The following is a 20,481-nucleotide window of genomic DNA, read 5'->3' as shown; positions in this document are numbered from 1 at the left end:
ACTGTGCCTTACTTTCCTCCTGCTTTCTCACCCACCTCAGGCTCCTGTTTCAGTCTCTYCATCCTCCTTATGTGCTTTTCGGTTCCTGTAACACCTCTCATCTCATCACTTGGTTGAAAGGAGTCCCGCTAAGTTTATTGCCTAGAAACAGCCATCAGCCTCTGAGCAGTCTTCACCATGTTTCTCACACATGAGGTAGACCAAGGGAGGATAACTTCTAATGAAGCTGGAAGCCCATAATCCCACATCTTCTCCCTAATTCCCCTCTCCCATTTTTCATCCCCTGTTTGTGCTTTGGAATACTGTACCATTTTTACCAGAATCTTCCTGACTATCTTCAGTTTCACGATCAGATAGTTCTTTCATTTCTTGTCTTCTGTACTCCTTTCCTGTCTCCATTTTGTCCTCCACAGGTTCCTCACTTGTTCCATGACCTGATAAAATGACTAACATTGATTTTTTTTTGCCTGTTTTCTGCTCAACACTCCTTTCATTTGGCTCCCTATGCACTTCATCTCTCAGAGAACCTGCTTGCTTTTCATGGTCCTCCTCCATCTTTCTCTTGGGAGGGGATGGCTTTTTATCCAGGCCCATTGCAATAATGCACCTACGAAAAAACAAGAATTGGAAAACATCACTTTTTTTTTCTTTCAGGGAACAGTGGAAGTACTGTAGACATAGGCAGCAATTCATCTCACTGTCTGAGGTGAAATTAGGTGCATACTTGTGCCTCAGCTTCACCACTCAGATAACAAGGACACTGATAATGTGCTTCTCATTTTGAGAAGCATCCTAAAATTGTGAAAAGCTCCACAAACACAGGTGCAGTTCCCCTTTGAAAGGCCATATGGCTGTCCCACTGAAAGGTGGCAAATGACATACAAATAGATTAAGACATCAAAGTGTCTTTTAATTTCAAGCCACAGCAGGCATGATATGTGAGGATATTAATCACTGAGAAATGCTGAGAAATTAATCACTGAGAAGCTCTAAGTCAGAGTTGCTTTGGATACAGATCTTGCTGTAATATCCAGGAAAGTGATGACTCAGGTTTTGTGGAAAGTCATTTTTTTAGTTTGTCTGTTAGGTCAAGTAACTGTGAGGGAGGGAGAGGGGAGATGAATTTGGATTGATTTTCAATTTCTGTTCTGTTTTTTCTCACCTAGCAAAAACCCAAACAATTGCAAAACAAAGCATTTGGAATGATTTGTAGAGACTGCTCCTCTTGTATAAAATAGAGTGACAGACTCTTTAAGCTGGCACATAGGATGCTCATGTAAGAGATYAGACTTCCTACTCTCGATTTAATGTTAACTACAGATATTAAGAGCCACTTTACACCGTCTCTGACTGTCAGCACACTGTACTTTAATATGCTGATTCAAATCTCCTGCAGGCAGTGGATGGAACTAAAACTGGAACTCTCACATTGAAATTAGACCACTATACTCCTAGTCACAAGTTTGCCAGAAACCGTATTTTCATCATAGATCAGTAAGGCCTAAAAATTTTTCCTTCCCCAAAGTTTTTTCATATGTAAAGCTTCTGTGCAAGTCCTCTCATATTGCTAACAAACTACTGTGAAATGTTCTAAAATTATTCGGTCTAGAAATCTTTCAGTTTTGCAGGCACAAAATGTAAGTGTAACAACTTCTGAAAGGAGACCTACTCCCTCATTATTTGTTCCCAGTGTTTTTTTCAGTGATCTTTGAGATATTGAAACATTTTTATGGTGCAGAAATGCGAGACTTAAGGCAACAGAAAACTCTGTGCAGAGATCGCAGCATCTCTGTAGAAATCACTGCAGTATCATGTTTTTTGTGAATCAAAGCCTTAACCCACCAAGGGAAAAAAAAATCATTTTGGGTCTTTACTGAGAATCAGATTGAATGTTTAATGTATAGATATGAAATCACACTCAAAATAGAAAATAAGTACAATTGCATTCGACCTGAAGATTACGTGAAAATAGTTTTCATTTATGGGGAAAATCTGGCTAAGGGAGAAGTTTTTTAGTCAACAGATACTGTTAGCTGAACTGAAGAGAGACAGGACCACAGAGATAAATACCACTAAGCACAGGAGGGCAGGAGGTGCCAGAGAGGAAGCTACCCACTAAATAATTACCTGAATCAATTTCAGGGGACTATATTAATTCGGAAAAAGGTAGCATTTTAGATCCTTCTAGAAATTGCAAAAAAGCTGAGATTTGGGAAAACTCTGAAAACTACAGTTAACTAAACAGCACTCATGATATTTGTTTCACTATCACTTCCGTCAGAAACATCAAGGTGGCCTATTTATACCACCCTATACTAGACTCTACAGTTGATGAATTACTGAGCCTCCTGAAAATCTGAAGGATCAAGTGCTATGATATAACATATATTGACAGTTCAAAATGCCTGTGCCTTCTCCACCAAATAGCTGAAGAGGCAGCACAGAAGTCAGCTGACTTTGATGGCATCCTTGGATGTGGGACTCTGAAGAAGCCCCACTCTGCAGATGTTTCAGGGGATGCTCAGAAACAGATGAGCTCCTACAGAACAGTAGAGTGCCAGAAAGATTTTAAAAAGCAGAATAAAATGATAAATGCTCTAAAAATTGTGATGCTAAGGTTTTGTGAGCAAAATGCAGTCTATCTCCATACCTGTAGCAAGGAGAYGCTCTCTCCACATTGAGAAAACCAAAATATCCATGTCTACCTCCCAGYCTGGAATGCTTCTGATGTTTGTACTCACAGCAAGAGCTCAATCTGTCTACCTGCATCCCATTGAGAAAAAAGGTGAGGCTGAATGGGAAACCATGGTGCCTTTTTGAGATGAACTGAAAGGTCTCTATAATTGAAGAAAGGAAAGCATTCAAAGAAAAAGAGTTATGCTTTACAATAAATGCAATAGACTAACAGTATCTCATCTGTATTGTCTCCAAAGCACGCATCTCACTGAGATCAGGTTCTTTCATTCTACACTGCAAGGGCATTGTTAAGCATCTAGGCCTTAAGGGCCCTAAGGTTGCTACCCTGCTCCATACCAGGAGAGAACTAAATTGTACTCCCTTTCCCCACAAATCCTGATATCCCTCCAATGTGAACTGAGCACATAAGTAGGGAGAAAGCTACACTGTACTCCAACAGGTTCCCTAATAGGTGTGAATTGGGATCAGAACAGCAGGAGCATGCACAAAGGACACCTTCCCCACAGCTGGGGGACAGCTGCAATGAATGTCTTTGAACCAGACAGAGAGGTAGTAGAGTCTCCTTCTCTGGAGATCTCCAAGGCCCACCTGGATGCAACCCTGTCTAACATGCTCTAGGTGACCCTGCCTGAGCACGGAGGTTGGACTAGATATCTCCAAAGGCCCCTTCCAACCTTACCCATTCTGTGATTCTGTAACCAGTGCTATTGGCACAGTATAGTACAATCATAACCCAAGGGGACAGACTAAAGCACAGGGACTTTTGTATCACTTTCCCATATATGGCGAGAACGCAAATGCCAAACACAGTGAGCTGGAATGGCAGGTATAATCTAAAGAATCACTCTTATAAATGAAAATCTCCCAGCCACCTCCCACTCTGCTTTCCCTGATCCTAATTTCCCCAAACACACTTGTCTTTTTACTGATGATATATACCAGTGTGGGTAACCCAAAACAAAGTGATGGAGTCACACTCATGTTAAAGGGATGAGAACTGGACTCCTCATAAGTAGTTTGCCTTCTGGAATAATAATCAACATGTATGGATGTATTACAGCAAGTCAGAAACACATGATTTGTATTCCAGGAGCACTGACTACTGCAAACATTTTATTAACCATATATCCGTATCTAAAATTAATCTAATCCACAGTACTTTGTTAAATCAGTCCTCTAAATCCCTTCTTACATAATTTGCAAAAGTAATTACAACCTCATTTTCAATCATGAAACAGTAAATCTATATTTACTTGAGGCAGCTGGTATAAAAGTCCCTGGATGCCCATAATTTGACTGAGTTCAGCTGAAATCACTCTGATATCATACCAACATGTTAGCCATAAAAGATGTTGCCAGATTCAAGATAAGCTCTTTAACTTTTTATCCTTACCTCCTTCCAATAGCTTGCCTTTGTAAACACAAAGGTTTTCTCCTCCACAGTGCTGCTGATAGACTTTGATTTCATCTCTGTAATCAGTATCATCATAAGATAAATGCACACTTTTTCCTAAAAAGATCATGGTAACAAATGCATTGCTGCGTAATGAGGGCTTATGGAATTTTCCAGAATTCTACAGCAGGAAATACACAAAAAATGCATTCAGCTTCCAACTCCTAACAAAAGGTGAACGCAAACATCATATGTGCAATATATATAAAAGTATTAATTTACTTCATTGCTCACTGCATTTAGTACATTTGAATATCAAATAGATCAAAAATGACTAACAAATCTTTAGCCCCAGGACAGCCCTTTTTTGCCACTCTTCTGATTTCAAAGATCCGCAGCACTAAGTACAACTACAGATATCCTGAGTTGCTGCATCAAGGAGAGAAGACACTGTAAGGTACCACTGCAATTTAGCAGGCCGCAGCCTTCGGGAACAAATTCAGTCCCTGGGCTTTAGTTTCCCTTAGTCACAGAAGAGTATGAATTAGTGACAACTTTGGGAGTCAGGAAAGTGAGAAGTGGCCTACAAACAACTTTTCCTACCAAAACAGGTTCTATACTAAAGCAGGCCCAGTGAGTATGCCCTCTGTAGATATTAACAGAGCATTCATTTGAACAACCCTGTTCGAAGACCAACATCTGCTTGGGAGAGATGGGATCCACTTCACTAAGTGGGGCAAAAGCACCTTTGCCAACAGGCTGGCTGATCTAGTAAGGAGAGCTTTAACCTAGGAATGACAAGAGAGAGAAAGAGAGAAATTTACAGGGAACACAAAAAAAATCAACAAAATAGGGCCTAAGCGAAGGCACCTCAAGCATCTGTATTTAGACAAGGAAGACCTCTCACACAATTTCTGGGAAATCAACAAGCTTGGGTGCCTCTCTGAAGTGCCTTTATGCAAATGCATACAGTATGGGGAATAAATAGGAGGAAAAGAGATCTATGAGAAGTTGCAAGGCTCTGATCTCAGTGGGATCATGGAGACGTGGTGGGATAGCTCACACAACTGAAATGCTGCAATGGATGGATACAGGCTCTTTAGGAAAGACAGGCCAAGAAGGTAAGGAAGGGGAGTCGCCCTTTATGCCAGAGAGCACTGGGAACGCATGGAGCTCTGCCTAGGGCAGGGTGACAGGCTAACTGAGAGCTAATGGGTAAGGATTAAGGGGTAGACTACCACACATGACACTGCTGCAGACGTTTGCCATAGGCCACCTGATCAGGAAGTAGCAGATGAGGCCTTTTACAGACAGCTAGAAAGAGCCTCACATTCCCCCGCCCTGGCGCTCATGGGGGACTTCAACCACTCAATATAGGCTGGAGGGACAACACAGCAGGGCACAAGCAATCCAGGAGAGTCAATGACAACTTCCTGATACAGGTGATAGAGGCACCAATAAGGAGAGGTGCTCTGCTGGACCCTGTATTTATGAACAAGGAAGGGCTGGTTGAGGATGTGAAGGTCGGGGGCAACTTTGGCTGCAGTGACCATGAGATGGTGGAGTTCAGACTCCTGAGAGGAGAAAGCAGGGCAAAAATTTGGATCACAAGCATAGAGTTCAAGAAACAGACTCTTGAAACTGACTTGAAACCTGCTTCAAAAATCTCATGGGCTAAGATCCTAGAGGGAAGGGGAGGTGGGCAGTGGGGGATGTTGCAAGAAAGCTGGCTGATATTCAGTTATCTCCTCCAACCTCCAGAACAGTCCATCCCAATGCGCAGGAAATCAAGCAAAAGTGGCAGGTAACCTGCATGGATGAGCAAGGAGCTCCTGGCAACACTCAAACATAAAAAGGAAGCATACAGAAGGTAGAAGCAGGGATAGGTAACCTGGGAGGAATATAGCAACATTGTCTGAATATGCAGAGATGGGGGAAGGAATGCCAAAGCCCACTGGAGTGGCAAGGGATGTCAAGCACAACAAGAGCTTCTATAAACACATCAGTAACAAAGGGAAGGCTAGAGGAAATGTAGGCCTGTTGCCGAATGAGGCAGGAGCCCTGGTGACAAAGGATACAGAAAAGGCAGAAATAATGAATGCCTTCTTCACCTCAGTCTTTACTAGTAAGACTGACCCTCAGGCCCTGGAGACTAAGGAGAAAGTCTGGAGAAAGGAAGACTTTCCCTCAGAGGAAGAGGATCAGGTTAGGAATCACTTAAGCTGGAACAAATGCAAGTCGCTAGCCCCTGACGGGATTCACCCACAAGTGCTGAGGGAGCTGGCTAATGTCAGCACACAGCCACTCTCAAACAATTTTGTAAGGTCGTGGAGATCATGAGAGGAGCCTGAGGACTGAAACAAAGCAATCATCACTCCAGTCTTCCAAAAGGGGAAGGAAGAGGACTCAGGGAACTATTGGGCAGTCAGCCTCACCTTGATTCCTGAGAAGGTGATCAAGTAGCTAATCCTGGATGCCATGTCCAGGCAGATGAAGGACAAGTAGGTGATCAGAAGAAGTCAGCATGGATCATCAAGGGGAAATCATGCTTAAACAACCCGATAGCCTTCTAAGACAGAATGACAGGCTGGATAGATGAGGGAGAACAGTGGATGCTGTCTACCTTAACTTCAGAAAGGCTTTCTGGAATAGGTTGCTCAGAGAGTTGTGGAGTCTCCATCCTTGGAGATGTTCAAAAGCTGTCTGGACATAGTCCGGAGCAACATGCTCTAGGTGACTCTGCTTGAGCAGGAGTGTTGGACTAGATGATCTCCAGAGACCCCTTCCAACCTCTATTGTTCTATCAAATTTTCTCTAAAGTTGCATTATCCCAGATGAGCTACTCTTCTGAAAGCAGGAATCTACTTCAAATCAATTTCTATATGAGAGCAGACTCAACACTATTTTGCCTGCAAAGCAGTTTTAGCTGCAGCCAGACAACTTCAATGCAGCTAATCTTCTAAACACTTATAGAGTTTATTTTTCAGGTTCTGAAAAGATGTTTAGGCAAACTGATTTTTATTATTATGTTGAATTTTTTTTAAAGAATATTATCTAATGTCATAAAAATTTCATAAGTAGCCTTGATCCACCTGGTCGCTTAAGTATGTGGCTATGTTAGATATGAGAATAGCTCTTATACTTGTATGTATCTTCTGGCTTCTCTGTGTGCCCTCAGAAGACAGAGCTGAGGTACCTCCCAGCAAAGCCTCTGAGTAAGGGACTGTAAAACTAATCCTGTGTAGCTGAAAAATAACCTGGATAGAATGTGTCAAATTATTTCAGGTTACACATGAGATGTCTGTCTTATTTGCTGGACATGTTTTGCAGGTTGATCTGGAAAAGGAGTTCACATAACATGCAGGACAGCAAAATAATTTTATATTCAGTTTTCATGAGTACCTCTATTTAAAGTATTATACAAAACAACGCAASTCTCCAAACCAGGTTGAGGTATATTTTTATTTTCTCTCTCTCTCTACCTTTTTTTTTCCTTCCTTCCTCTCCTCAAGTGACCTCCCAGAACTCATTTCAGCTCTACTCTGTTTGTTTAATGTAAGACACCAGCCTGGATTTTATCATATCGAAATAATGTACCAAATTAATTCAGTTGTTGAAAAGAATCCCAGACTGCTGCATTCAGTTGTAATATTGATTTTTTTTTGTTACGAGCTGACAAGAGACATTTAGGGCCAGATTGTGTTATGGTGTTTTCCAAGACACAGAGCCAGCTGGAATTACCCCTGTGATTCTAGCTCTGGCATTGCACTGGAAGTGACCATCTTAAGAAATCCACAGTGTAGGTTCTCCATCAATACTGGCTCTGTTGTGCTGGTATTGCTCCTTTCTGGTGCCACTACCATTGCCAATCTATATGACYTCTTGAACTGTGGCAGTAAAGCACTCCAAGGAGCTCTGAAGGGTGGACACACAAATCAAGCATTAAAATACTCCATACCCTTTGCACGACATCTAACACTGGCTGCTCGCTAGCATAAGAAATATCCAAAAGCTGCCACAATGCTGAAAAATCTGGAAAGCAGTTCTTCTGCACTAACATCTAGGAGAATTAATGTTTGCCTTTGTGGCTACCTGGAGAACATGTAAGGAGTTGTTAAACTTTGGAACTACCTACCATAGAAGGTAGAGGCGAAAATTTAACAAGATGCAAGAAGGGCAGCAAGAACATCTAGTATCATTAGAGTACACCAAACAAATATTCTGGAAGAGACAATAATTTCATGCTTCATTGCTTATCCCTTCTCTTTGTCAAGTGTAACACTACATCTGAAGTTTTCAGTTAAGACAGGCCTTGAATTTCTTAAATTGAAAAGTGTTTTACAGCATGCAGAGGGGCATGAAAAGATTTTGAACTGAAAATCCTTTGCATTGCATTGTCTGACGTTGCAGAGATTAGATTAAATGACACAATCTTGTGTTCCTACAACTTCATTTCTATACCCCTAAAGTTCTGGCACCAGTTACTGTCAGACACAGGACTAGGAAGGACACAGGAAGTCTAAATGGGAGTTCGCATGGCTTTTTGTTCAAGTACCTTTTTTTTCTCTCAACTGGATGAAAAATTCCAAATGTTTTAGTATATGGAGGAATGGGTAGCAGCTATATTTTAATAGTTACGAATTTTCTTCATTTCAAGAATTCAATGAATCTTTAGGCAAACAATGTATTCACATAGATCAGCATTATGTAAATACATCTCTAAGGAAGCTAATACATCTATACATAAACAAAGAAGCAGAAGAAAATAACTTACCTCTGTTAAAAGTTGTTCTAAATCATTTGGTGCAGTGGTAGGACGAAATCGTCGTCTTCTGGGCATCCTATTTCTCACTGCTTTTACACTCTTGCCTCGTTTTTGCAGGGGGGGAGGTGGCACTGGTATCATGTAATTGTCAATGATGGGGAGTCGATATGGGGATATACCAGTCACATATTCCATTGAGTTCATAAGTCTTAACCTACTCTTCTCCCCCTGGAAACACATTTTAACCAGGTTAAATAGGTCATGCAAAAATAGCTACAGAACATACTGAGCTAACCATGGTTCAACTGTTCTTTACATTTAGTAACAGACACACTTCCAGAACAACACTTTAACTTGGTGTTTGCAATTTTGTTCAAGAAAACATTTCTGTTCATAAATGTTTTCTTTTAATTTGCATAGCAACAAGCACAAATGGAGAAATCAGGTTACTTGAAAGTGTCACCCTTATGGCTATAATATAACACTGTAAACCACGTACTATTGGTAACCTGCAAAGCCTTGAACACAACCAGACAGAATACTGCACAATCCCACAGCAATGCTGTGTTCTCTCAGTTGGTAAGCAAATTTCAAGAGTCAGAATCTTCCAATAGTAAAACCAGTTAGCACCAATTACATAAGGTGCATTTCAAAAGGCTTCTTTCCCATTTGTAATGGAGGTTTAGTCCTTCATCAGGATGAAATGCAGACAGAGGACCAGGGCCCTGAAATGTGCAATGGGTTTAGAGAAGAAATTCTGCAGCCAATACGCACTTTAGATTTGAGCTCTACCTCATCTTTTCATAATCTATGTCTGATTTAGTTGTTTTGTCAGTAGCCAGCATTGATTTATTATTTAAATTACCTATAATTTGAGAGTCAACAGACAATGTCAGCAAATTCATGGGGAAAGGATTGTGACCATCACAATACAGAGTAAATGCAGAGCAGGAAGGTAGCTGCTCAAGTAGATTCTGCCAGCCAGTGGCAGCAGGTCACAGTCACATTCTAAAATTGTCCAGCTCCTGATGTAAAGCCAATTAATGCAATGTTTTTCTAGAGAACAGAAGACAAGTCCAAATGTCTCCTAAAAGTAACTAGGTACACATCAAGATCATTTTTTACTACTCTGAAAAGCTCTCACTCCCTGACCTGATTAGCATTGCTTAATAGAATGGTAAATGGAAGAATGGTAAAAAAGAAAGAACAAGGAATTTTTTTTGCTACTTTGCACATGTAGATAAAGATGAAAACTTGGAAGACTGCATTCTTGAGGTATGAGTGTTAACCAGATGGTTGTTTCCCTCTCTACATGACAAGAAAAGAATAATAATAAAATTAAAAAAAAAAATCTATGTAGAGGGAGAAGATTTTGCTCACACACAGATTTTACACTACAAAAGAGAAGTCATCCCATTTTGCCTGACTTTGAGCAAAGACCAGCATGAGACCAGTAAGACAATATCTCAAAAATTAAGGAGATGTTGAAAGGGAGAGTTTAAATAAAAACCAATGATAAATTGCTATTCTGTAGGCATGTTGTCTGTGGTATACAGTTCTCAGAATTACAGCAATAAGCTGCATTATAAAGCTGTCCCTAAAATTATATCTATTTCRAAATGAAACATGGTCTCACCCCACCGACAAACTGTTGATCGTTTTCAAGTGTGGGGCTCCTCTGTTTAGAGTTTGAAGTCTTTGGTACAGACTCTAATGCAGCATAGCTGCGAAGTGGCTGTAGTCGAAGTGGGCCTTGCATATTTCCTGGAGCAGTATTCGGTCGACAGGCGGAAGTCTAGAAAAGGAAAGAGATTCAGTGTATAGTTTCCAGTGTATAGCATAGCTCATCATAAAGAAAAAAAAAAAAAGTGCTGATCAAGATTTTCAGAAGACATTAGTGATTCTTAAAAATGTTAACAACCTAAAAAAAAAAAGGATTAAAAATTAACTCACCATCTCAAAAAATGCAGACTCCTTGAGTTGGTGCTGATGAGAAGAATGTCCAGTGTTAAGATCAACTAGAAGTCCGGGTGTCTTCTGTATGGTATTGGGAAGAGAAGATTTTTCAGGACTGACCGTATCTCATCAATCTGCACCAATTATCATTTATTGAAACTGAGAACCAGTTAAAATTGGACTATATATTTGGCCCTCGACCTTAGATTTTTGCTTCATTATATTTCAAAAGTTTATCAATCTTCTTTCTCTGCCTTTTTAACATGACGGTAAGAAACTTTTGAGTCATAAGAACTCCAAASCACAGCCTTCCACCATGATGCTTAGTTTTACTGCAGCCCTTCATCTCCTTTTTCAAAAGGATCTTCATTATTTCAAAATTTCACACGTGTAAACTTTCACACAGCCACAGTATTTGCTGACAGTATTTAGTGTACTGACACAGACCTACCCTTGGGTGACATGGCAGGTAAAAGAGAGAAAAGGAAAGATTAAAGTAAGTTTATCACTAAGTAAAGCTGTTTTCTTTCTAAGTTCTGATGTGCAACATGAATTTCTCCAGTCTGCTTTGTAATAACACAATCCTGCAAACAGAACTAGTTGGCCTTAAGTGATGTTGGATGAGGCCCCAACCTAGAACAACAAGGGYAGTCAATGCTCTAGACATATCTACATATATCTAGATATATGTGCATGCTTTTGACTGTGTGTTTACATTATAGTATATGCAGTATTTGGCAAGACTCACTAATTGTGAACGACTAGCTCGTTCTCCAGCCACTAAAGGAAGCAGCCCATAATGATTTCTTGGACCAAGTGGTGGATGTGGGGAAAGCACAGGGTTAGCATTTTCCACAGACCTTCTGGAATGTTCCACCTAAAAGAACAGAGAATTATACCTCTGAGTTACTAAATACTCTAACAGTAATGTTTGAGCTSCCTTCTGCCTGGCTTTCATCGGACAGCTGAACAACAATCAGCTTGCTTAGACCTGATGGAATACCTGGTTAATCATTCTTCAGTTAAAGTAGAGACCCAGAACTAACAACATGCAAGGAAATCAAGGGAAGGAGGAAAGGATGCGAAAAGGGGGAGAAAACTGCTCCTTCTCTGATTTATTTTCCTATAGCTCTCTCCAATCTCTTTTCCCTCAGTCCTACTCACAGTCCCTCACAGTCCTTGTTTTCATGCATTTCCCAAATTTTGGTCTTACTGAAGGTCTCACTGGACAAGTGACTTCATTGTGAGAACCACTGACTTCAGTGGGATTTCCATGACTCTAACAAAAGCAGAATCAAGCTTTGACTATGCAAAGGAAGACTTCTGAAACCTGTTTTCATTACTTACATGCAGGTTCTGCTAAAAAACACATGGAGAGGCAAACTGAAAATATGAGTTCAATATTCCACAGCAGTCAAAAGCAAATAGTGGCAGTTCTTCTCCTAGTAATTTGAGACACACATATCTTAAATTATTCATCTTGTCCTGGTTCCCCATTTCAAAATAGCAATAGTAGAGCTAGTAAAAATAGAAAAAATTGCAACAATATTGAGAAGTCTGGAATGGCTCATGTATGAAAAATTCAGCAGACTGGGGCTCTTCAGCCTGGAAAACTCAGAAGGATTATGATAAAGGTGCTTTAAAACATGAATGCCTTGGAAAAGGGGAACAGTTACAAACTTTTTCATAATAAGAACCAGGGAGTATCCAACAGCATTATTAGACAGCAGATAAATGAATTACTGTGCAGAAACACAAGGAAGCACTACTTCACACAACTTCCAATTAAAATACACCAAGAACATTGCAGAAACATAAGTCTAATTCAAAAGAAATCAGACACATTCATGGAAGTCACTGAATTGCTGTATGATGGAAGAAGGATATGTATCRTGGGGCAGGGTCATCCTCTACTTGCTTATTTATTGCACTTGTTCCATAAACATCTGCCGCTGTTGGAGACAGGATACTTGGCTCAGTGAATCTCTGGCCTGACTTATTATGGCTATTGTTTAAAACAGCACAAGACTGTCACGTCCCACCAGTACTCAGTACCACACAAGCCTTACCTTGATTTTTTGCACTCTTTCCTTCCTCACAAAATTTTCAAGTTTCCTTTTTATTTCCAGCTGATGATGACGCTATCAATGTAAGAGAAAGAGAAATCTCACCAACAGCTATAACGAGATGTCAGTGAATACCAGAACACTTGCTTCTGTTCTGCCTATCACTTGCCTGCTCCCTGGTCATTATCCTTATTGAAGCCTATTATAGAACTAATATTGACTCAATTCACTTTCATTATATCTGTGTATGTTAACACTGACAAGGGAACAGCTGAGCATTTTTAAAGTTATAGGGGCCAACTCAGCTCTTATATTCAAGAAGTGCAATTCGTGTGTAACAGGAATATGCCCAAACTTTGTACTCAGTTAAGATATATATCTGTTTTTCAATTATTTCAAAAAAAAAAATCAAAAAAGTCCAACAAATGAGCTTTGTGAATACCCATCCCATAATCTACCAATTTAAATTAGTTTTACCCTTGTGTGCAGTAAAAAATAGGCAGACTCAGGTTTATCCCTAAAGCTGTCATGCCTACACTTCTCCAGCTGTAACCTTTGTATTTGTCGTATGATATCACCGTTCAAAAATCTGTTTGGAGTAATCACTTACCACTCTCTGCTCTGTGGTCACTGTATGCCTACATCTACTGAGGAAAAAGGAGAGGAGCAGATGAGGGCTTGAATAACTCCAAGCTTCAGCTGACTTCTTTAAACCTTTATTCCAGGTGAGATGTACTCCTGAACTATAGCAGTAGCACATTACTTTTTCCTGTATGCCTCCACCCTTCAAGGACTGCTCATTCTTCATGTATGAAACAGGGCCATCTGGGACACCCTGTCATTTATTTAACGGGACACAGGCTAGAGAGGACATGGAAATGGTGTTCCATGGATCCACAGTAACATACTGAAGCCAATTCACCCATTGACCCACTGCCATTGCCCTTGAAAACAACAGCTAAACAAAAGCTTTGCTTTTGGAAAGACATAGTTACCAGACACCMAACCTAGAGCAGAGAGGGTAGGATCCTCTCTCACACACTATTCAGCCTCTTCTTTGTCTGTGAGGTAGCAAAACACTAAAGAAAATGTTGCTTTCAGCTAGTGTAATATAATTTGTAAGAAAGCACTTGTACTATAATGACTGGTGCCCTACAGAGGCCAGTAAGACCATCACCTCCTCAGTACTGAGCTTTCTCAGGCCAAGGTTTAGCATACATTGCAAAAGATTTAGCATCTGATAGAACAAGCTCTAAAAGCGATCAATACGCAGGAAAACTGCTAGGTCTGGTCTCTCTTGTGCAGCAACTTATGCTACTGTTTCCATCTATAGTGAATGCTCATTTGGCAGCACACAACAGACTTCCACTAGCTTATCATCCCACTCTTCAGGTGACTGCAGAAGCCCAGTAAGTGAGCCACTAGGACAAGGCCAGAACAGCATATGTACAAATGACAGTATGGTATGACAACCAGATGCCAGTAGAGATTTCATGGGAGGGTCCTCAAGTACAAAGACAGAAAGTCTTTGCCGCCAGCATGAGAGTCCCTTTCATGAGAACACCAGGCACAGCTACAGAAAACAGTCCAGAGCTAGCTAACAGTCACTAGTTGTCTGCAGGAAAGTATCTGAAAAGGCTTACATATCACTGGTATGCATACCTCCATATCAAGGACCTTATGAAATATGGCCTGAGCCAGGCACTCCTGTACGTATTTTTGGTGATCCCTCCTCATAGCATTTAGCCGGTATTCTTTCTCAGGTATTATTCTTCCACTCTTTGAGATCTGCCATGAACAAATAAAATGCAAGTAAAGAGAAGACGAAAAGACAAAACAAACTATGTCTAAACACAGCACAATATCATAGAAACATAGAATGGTGAGGTTGGAAGGGACCTCAGGGGATCATCTAGTCCAACCCTCAGCATAGCCCATACAGGGATTGAACCCGGAACCTTGGCATTAGCAGCACCACACTCCAACCAACTGAACTAAACCTGTTCCCAGGAGGACAATTTTCTCTCCTCAGTTATCCACCATCTCTGCTCTTGCCAGGCTGCTAGAACCCACCTTCCCAGCACAGAATTGCAGTTTCTTTGACTCCATGGACCCAACCAGCCAAATGAAAGAGAGAAGCAGTCGCACTTTATAGCAGTTGAGGACTCAGCCTTACTTGTGTGCCATTGCCGAACTCACAAGTGGAGAATTAACTACTTGCCTCCTGCTGTGTAAGGGCTGCATCTGCCACTGCTAACCAGAGCCACAGTAAGAAAGAGTGCTAAGTATTTTTAAACATATTCAACATGTCCATCTTTACCAAATCCTTCAGTTTCCCAATAAACACTTTTGAAAAATAAAATAGAAGCTATTTAAAACACTACTAGAGTCAAAGATGCAATTAAAGTTTATTAAATTCACTAATCTCACAAGCTACAGCTTAGATTTCACAGTTTATAAATCTCAAGAGAATCAATCTGATCTTGTATAACTATGAACTGGTTTTGCAGAGAACTTCAAAAAGCAAACAGAAGTCTGAAAAAAACATACTGAATTTATCATAAACCCTCCAAGAAATATTGTCTTCAGTCTAACTGTGAAATACAAGCACAGACACAAACATTTTCTTATCAGTATAAATTTCTAGTAATACAATGCCATATGTAATGACCTCTTGAAACTGCCACAAGCTCAGGGCTACATCAAGGCTCTCTAGTATTTACATACATCATCAATCCCTGTCAGTCACTTTTTCCAGTTCCACAAATGTAAGTATCAGGACCATTGCATCACATAAGGGGATTGCAGGCTTTATGAAGAGACAGAGTTCCTGCTTCAAATAGATCTTTATAAGTCTTCCAGAGTTCATGTCCCCCAGTAAACAGAATTCCAGTCTACTCCAAGTACTACGTGGAGAATTGCTGCAACTCCAGACGTCCTCTCTTGTTCACTAGAAGATATGCTGTCTTTCCCCTGCTGAAATGTTTTATCTTAAACACACACTGCACTATGTCATCTCCTCTCAGCACTGTAGATAAGTGGCTAAATCCAGTAATGTCACAGTTTAATACAGAGTTGTACATTAGACAGGAAAACTGTCTCATTCATAGTATGAACAGAACCATGAAATTACTGTCTTGTTTGTCCATACTAGCTATGAGCAGTATCACTTACCTCTTTCAGCACACTATCACGCCACTATCATTATACTATTAAACTAGTATGGGCAAGGGATTAACGATACTTGGGGAGGCTGTGGGTGTGAAGTGCAGGCTTTCTCTGTGTCCCCAGATCTGTGTTCCTCAACAGGAGCTTCTCTCACCATTTAACTACAGATTCCTATCAGTCCTGTTGAGGACTAAGGGTAGATGCTGGAGGGATTCCCTTATATTAAGGAACAGGAATCTCCAGCTTTTCCTTCTTATACTGCTGTGGCAGACAGCCCCGCACTCAGTCTCCAGAAAGGTGGAYAGGCTAGAGGCACAGCAGCGTAAGCAAATTAGGCTGTGCAGCAATATCACACATGTGGTATCACTGTCCATCCTCAGCCTTCCTCTCGATAATGAGGACATCTTTATAGCCCGTGCAGCCCTTAGATCTTGATCTTGAAATGTGCTCAGTAACAGCTACAGTGTTTACTCAGCTGTCACTGGTGTCTTTAAAACCACTTTCCACATGGACTAACATACTGAGCTCAGTTTTACCTGTCTTTCTGTGATCTCATTTAGGTAGCACAGCCTTACAAACTACCCCTTTGGCCCTGTGGTATCTTCCTAACTGACACTGATGATGATAACTTGTAATGTTTCGATTAAACAAACTGGTCCTGAGTCACAATATGATCATGTGGCCTTGATGTGGCACAGTGTAATTTCATGTGTTTCACTAGCTGGTCAAATTCTTACCAAAGGCAACCTATCTCTCACATATAAAAAATAATGCAACCATCAGTGCTTTGTCTTATGCAATACAAAAGAAATACAGAATTCTTTTCTTTTCTTCTGATTTAGAGATAAAAGAAAACTTTTCAATCTCACCAATCCTGATCTCTGCAGATGTTGTCTTATCCTCCTATTGCTGAAATATCCAGCCAAGTGTTTGTCTGTAAGGCTGTTGTAGGTTGCAAGAAATCTGAAATAAAATCAATACAGATACCACATAATCCCTTTTGACAGGCTAATTATTACTTTTTGCTGAAGTTATAAAAAATTACCCAACAGTTTGCTGCACAAAATGCTGTCTTGAAGACTCATGCCCATTTTTTTGTCAGATAAATGGCCATTAAATTCTGTAAAAGTAATATCTCCTCTCCATCTATGAAGATTCATATCACAAATAACTGACATTAAATAGGGTAGAGCAGCCACTGGAACATGCAGCTTCAAACAGCATACCACCCTATGAGACACAGGTTTTAAACAGAGCCCAGTTTTGAAGTTCTCATTCAAGAACAATTCCCATAAGGGCTTCCTCAGATAAGAAACTTGGGAAATTTGGCAGGTTAGTATAATGCCAAGAGCATCAACTGCCATCAAGAACTTGGAGCCAAATTGCTGGATTGACCCTACCAGCAGCTGATTCCAGATTCATGCTTCTGCTACAACTGATGTTGGCAGAAATACATAAGTACAGTGCTAATCATCAGGAATACATACTTTTCAGAAGTGTTGCTTTACTTCACTCCTTCCACTGCCCTGACATGTGTCCTGTACTCCTCTTCCTTCTGTTGCCTGGTAAATGGTGATGAATAAGGCAGCTATGAAGTCTGCCAGTTTTAATGTAGAATTGTAGAATAACTTATGTTGGACAGGACCTCCAGAGGTCATCTAATCCAACCTCCTGCTAAAAGCATGTCATATATCAGACTTTACATATACAATTTTCCAGTGGTCTTCAATGGCAGCTCATCGCCATAATTATCTGCTATGTAGCACAAATTTATAGCAAATCTGCTATGTAGCAAAAATTTAAGCATACAAGATAGCAGACACATTTTTTTAAATAGTTCTTAGCACCACCTTATCTTACTTCACTCTCTGAGAAACAAGACTAATAACAATATAGATAACAATAGGCTTACTGCCTTAACATTCTAAATCAATTCAATTTTGTGAAATTTAAATGGTCAGATATATATTGCATAATACAATCTTATTAATCCATGGGCTCTTTAGATGGGATAAGTTTTAATTATACACTGGCAGATCTCTTATTTCCTTTTGATTTAAATGCCACTGTACCTCTATTGCAGAGTTACCATAAACAAAAGAAAGAACAATGATTAAGAAAAAAAAAAAAAAAAGTAATGACAGTCTTACGGGAAGTTTATTTGGAGTTTCATAATGATCTCACAGGTAGCTGACCAACAATAAATTAAACTTTAAACAGATGGTTTAGTTTAACTTGTTATGCTTGTTAATTAAACATTGGTGCTATAGCAACTGTTTTACATTACTTTCTTAATCCATTGTTTGCATTTGCATTTGAAATGGCCAGATTACAGCAATTATGCCAAGTATTGACTTACAGTATCACCTGGCAATTGCTTACTGAGGCAAAAGAGAAACTTAATCCAACTCCCTTCTTTTTTTTAAAAAAAAAAACTCCCTTCCCATCTAATATTTCATGGACTATATTCATGGACTAGTTAAAATACAACTCCCATCTGCCCTGAAGTGTTTTGGGCCTGAACCAAAACCCCTTGAAATCATTGGAAAAAAACTCAGCTGAATCCACTGGGCTTTGGCAGAGCCATGCTGCCAACAAAAGCCTGAGCTCTCTACCAGGATGGACATCTCACATAATGGGGCTACATAGAATACCCTGGGTATGGAATAGAATTCAGATTTAAATCAAACATAGTAAGCAGGGGTTGGCCATGCAAGTCTTTGCTCTTCTGGAAGTACAGCTTCTGTCAGTATTGCTGTTTAATTCAGCAGACCAGTTTACCCACCAGTAGATAGGGTTTAGGCAGGATTGGGTCATATTAGGACTATCCTTGTGCTTGGAGGAAATCCCTCTGGAGTATCCCATCAAAATCAAAGGATCAGATTCATTCAGGGCTCCAAAGGATAGATGGGGTAGAGGCACTTTTCAGGTGAGAGGCAGTCAGGGTAAGACCTTATCCTCTGAATGAAACATGCGCCTTTCGTTCAAAAGCATGCAGATTATTGTCAAGCCTAAACTTCAAATAAAGCTTGTGTTCCCTTGTGCTGGCAGATGACTACAGTTCAGGCATAACGTGTGCAGTGTTGCAAAGAGGGTGCCAGCATCATCCTCTCATGTTACCTCCTTGGGCAGCCCCAGGTACTATTTCCTTTCGGTCTCTGCTGACTCACAAATCCTAGAGATAAAAATCAAGAATACTGCTTATAAGTTATAAAGGGAGAAAAAGATACCAAATGATTCAGAAAGATTCAAAACTGTTGTAACACAGACTTGGGCTCACGATTAGCTTCATGGAATAATGCAACCTCTAACTTCTGGAGGGTTTACCTAAGAGAAAGTTATCTGAGAAATGACACTGAATTACCTAACTTGATGAACAGTTGCACGTACGTGGCTTGTTCCTGATTTTCTTTTTAATTAAATGAAAATCCTCTTTCACTTGTATCTAAATTTCAGCTGAGTTCCCTAATTTCATTCTCTATAAAGACAGATCTGAATGAGGGAATCTCCTTAAATTCTTCAACAGTGATGTTCCAGATATGGGACTTCTGCTACAGAGTCACTGAGAAACAGTAGCATCCTATTTTAACAATATTTTTTCACTGAAAATCCTCTTTTTTCTATAAATGTTCTTTATTTTGCTTACTATTGGAGACTAGAATTATACTTTTCATTAGAGATTACACTTTCAAATTTTTAAAAGCAAAAATGAATAGTCAGAAAACTTTCTCCTTTTCACCTGACTAGAATTTTAACATGTGCAACAATAGGGGGAAAATAAAGAAATTTCCCAGCTTACATACACGTTTTATTAACCAGCCAGTTTCACTGGAAACAGAGCAAACTTCTGGAGTTCAGTTTACCTTGGTCTGCCAAGGAGGGAAAGAGCTGCCACTGAGCTCTCCCATCATGTGAAGCCAGCCATAGTTCCCATCTGTGAAATCTGAACACAAAGACCTTCTGGACCTCTCAAAAAGGACAGGAAGCCATGCCAAGTAGCATCCTTCCGCAGGGCACGCAATCTATCAAAAATCATCGCATGTGGAGTACATGTTTTATATAGATACTTAAGAGCCTCTGAGAAATTTCACACCTAAAGAAAACACAATGCCTTCTGGAACAGCCATCAAGTACGGGAGTCAGACTCACTCCATTGTCAGCATCCAGCTATGCTCCATGTGGACAGCTTGGCCTTAAATCATTTGAGACAAGCAGCATTTCAGTTCTCACCACTTGCACTTCAGTACCATTTACACTTCTAGGATAGCATCTTAACAGTCTATTCAGAAAAATAAACTGCTGTCCCTGGAGCTGCCTCTTCTTTTTTCCTCATTAACAAAAGTAAGAAACTAATAAAGACAAGTAAAAATGTTCAGCTTAACTGATGAAAAGAAGCCACAGAAACCAAGAGCCACAATTTATTTTGCTAAAAAAAA

At 40.1% G+C, this 20,481-nt stretch overlaps 1 protein-coding gene across 1 annotated transcript in view; it reads right to left on the bottom strand.

Moving 5' to 3' along the window:
* ERICH3 (glutamate rich 3) overlaps window positions 1-20,481 on the bottom strand; it is a 42,773-nt gene that overhangs the window by 21,364 nt on the left and 928 nt on the right. Inside the window, exons 2-11 of the mRNA XM_085309835.1 lie at window positions 16,915-17,008; window positions 14,540-14,665; window positions 12,881-12,952; window positions 11,560-11,688; window positions 10,809-10,892; window positions 10,492-10,650; window positions 8,865-9,083; window positions 4,091-4,271; window positions 2,651-2,837; window positions 309-607 (exon numbers count right to left, since the gene is read on the bottom strand). Of these exons, the coding sequence (XP_085165961.1) occupies window positions 309-607; window positions 2,651-2,837; window positions 4,091-4,271; window positions 8,865-9,083; window positions 10,492-10,650; window positions 10,809-10,892; window positions 11,560-11,688; window positions 12,881-12,952; window positions 14,540-14,665; window positions 16,915-17,008 (1,550 nt within the window). The remainder of the gene's footprint in view (window positions 1-308; window positions 608-2,650; window positions 2,838-4,090; window positions 4,272-8,864; window positions 9,084-10,491; window positions 10,651-10,808; window positions 10,893-11,559; window positions 11,689-12,880; window positions 12,953-14,539; window positions 14,666-16,914; window positions 17,009-20,481) is intronic.

This window comes from Rhea americana, unplaced genomic scaffold (assembly GCF_003343005.1).
Source record: "Rhea americana isolate MKP2758 unplaced genomic scaffold, rheAme1 scaffold_304, whole genome shotgun sequence".
Lineage (NCBI taxonomy): Eukaryota > Metazoa > Chordata > Aves > Rheiformes > Rheidae > Rhea > Rhea americana.
The sequence above is the reverse complement of the archived record's forward strand: the minus strand, read 5'-3'. Positions and strand labels throughout refer to the sequence as shown.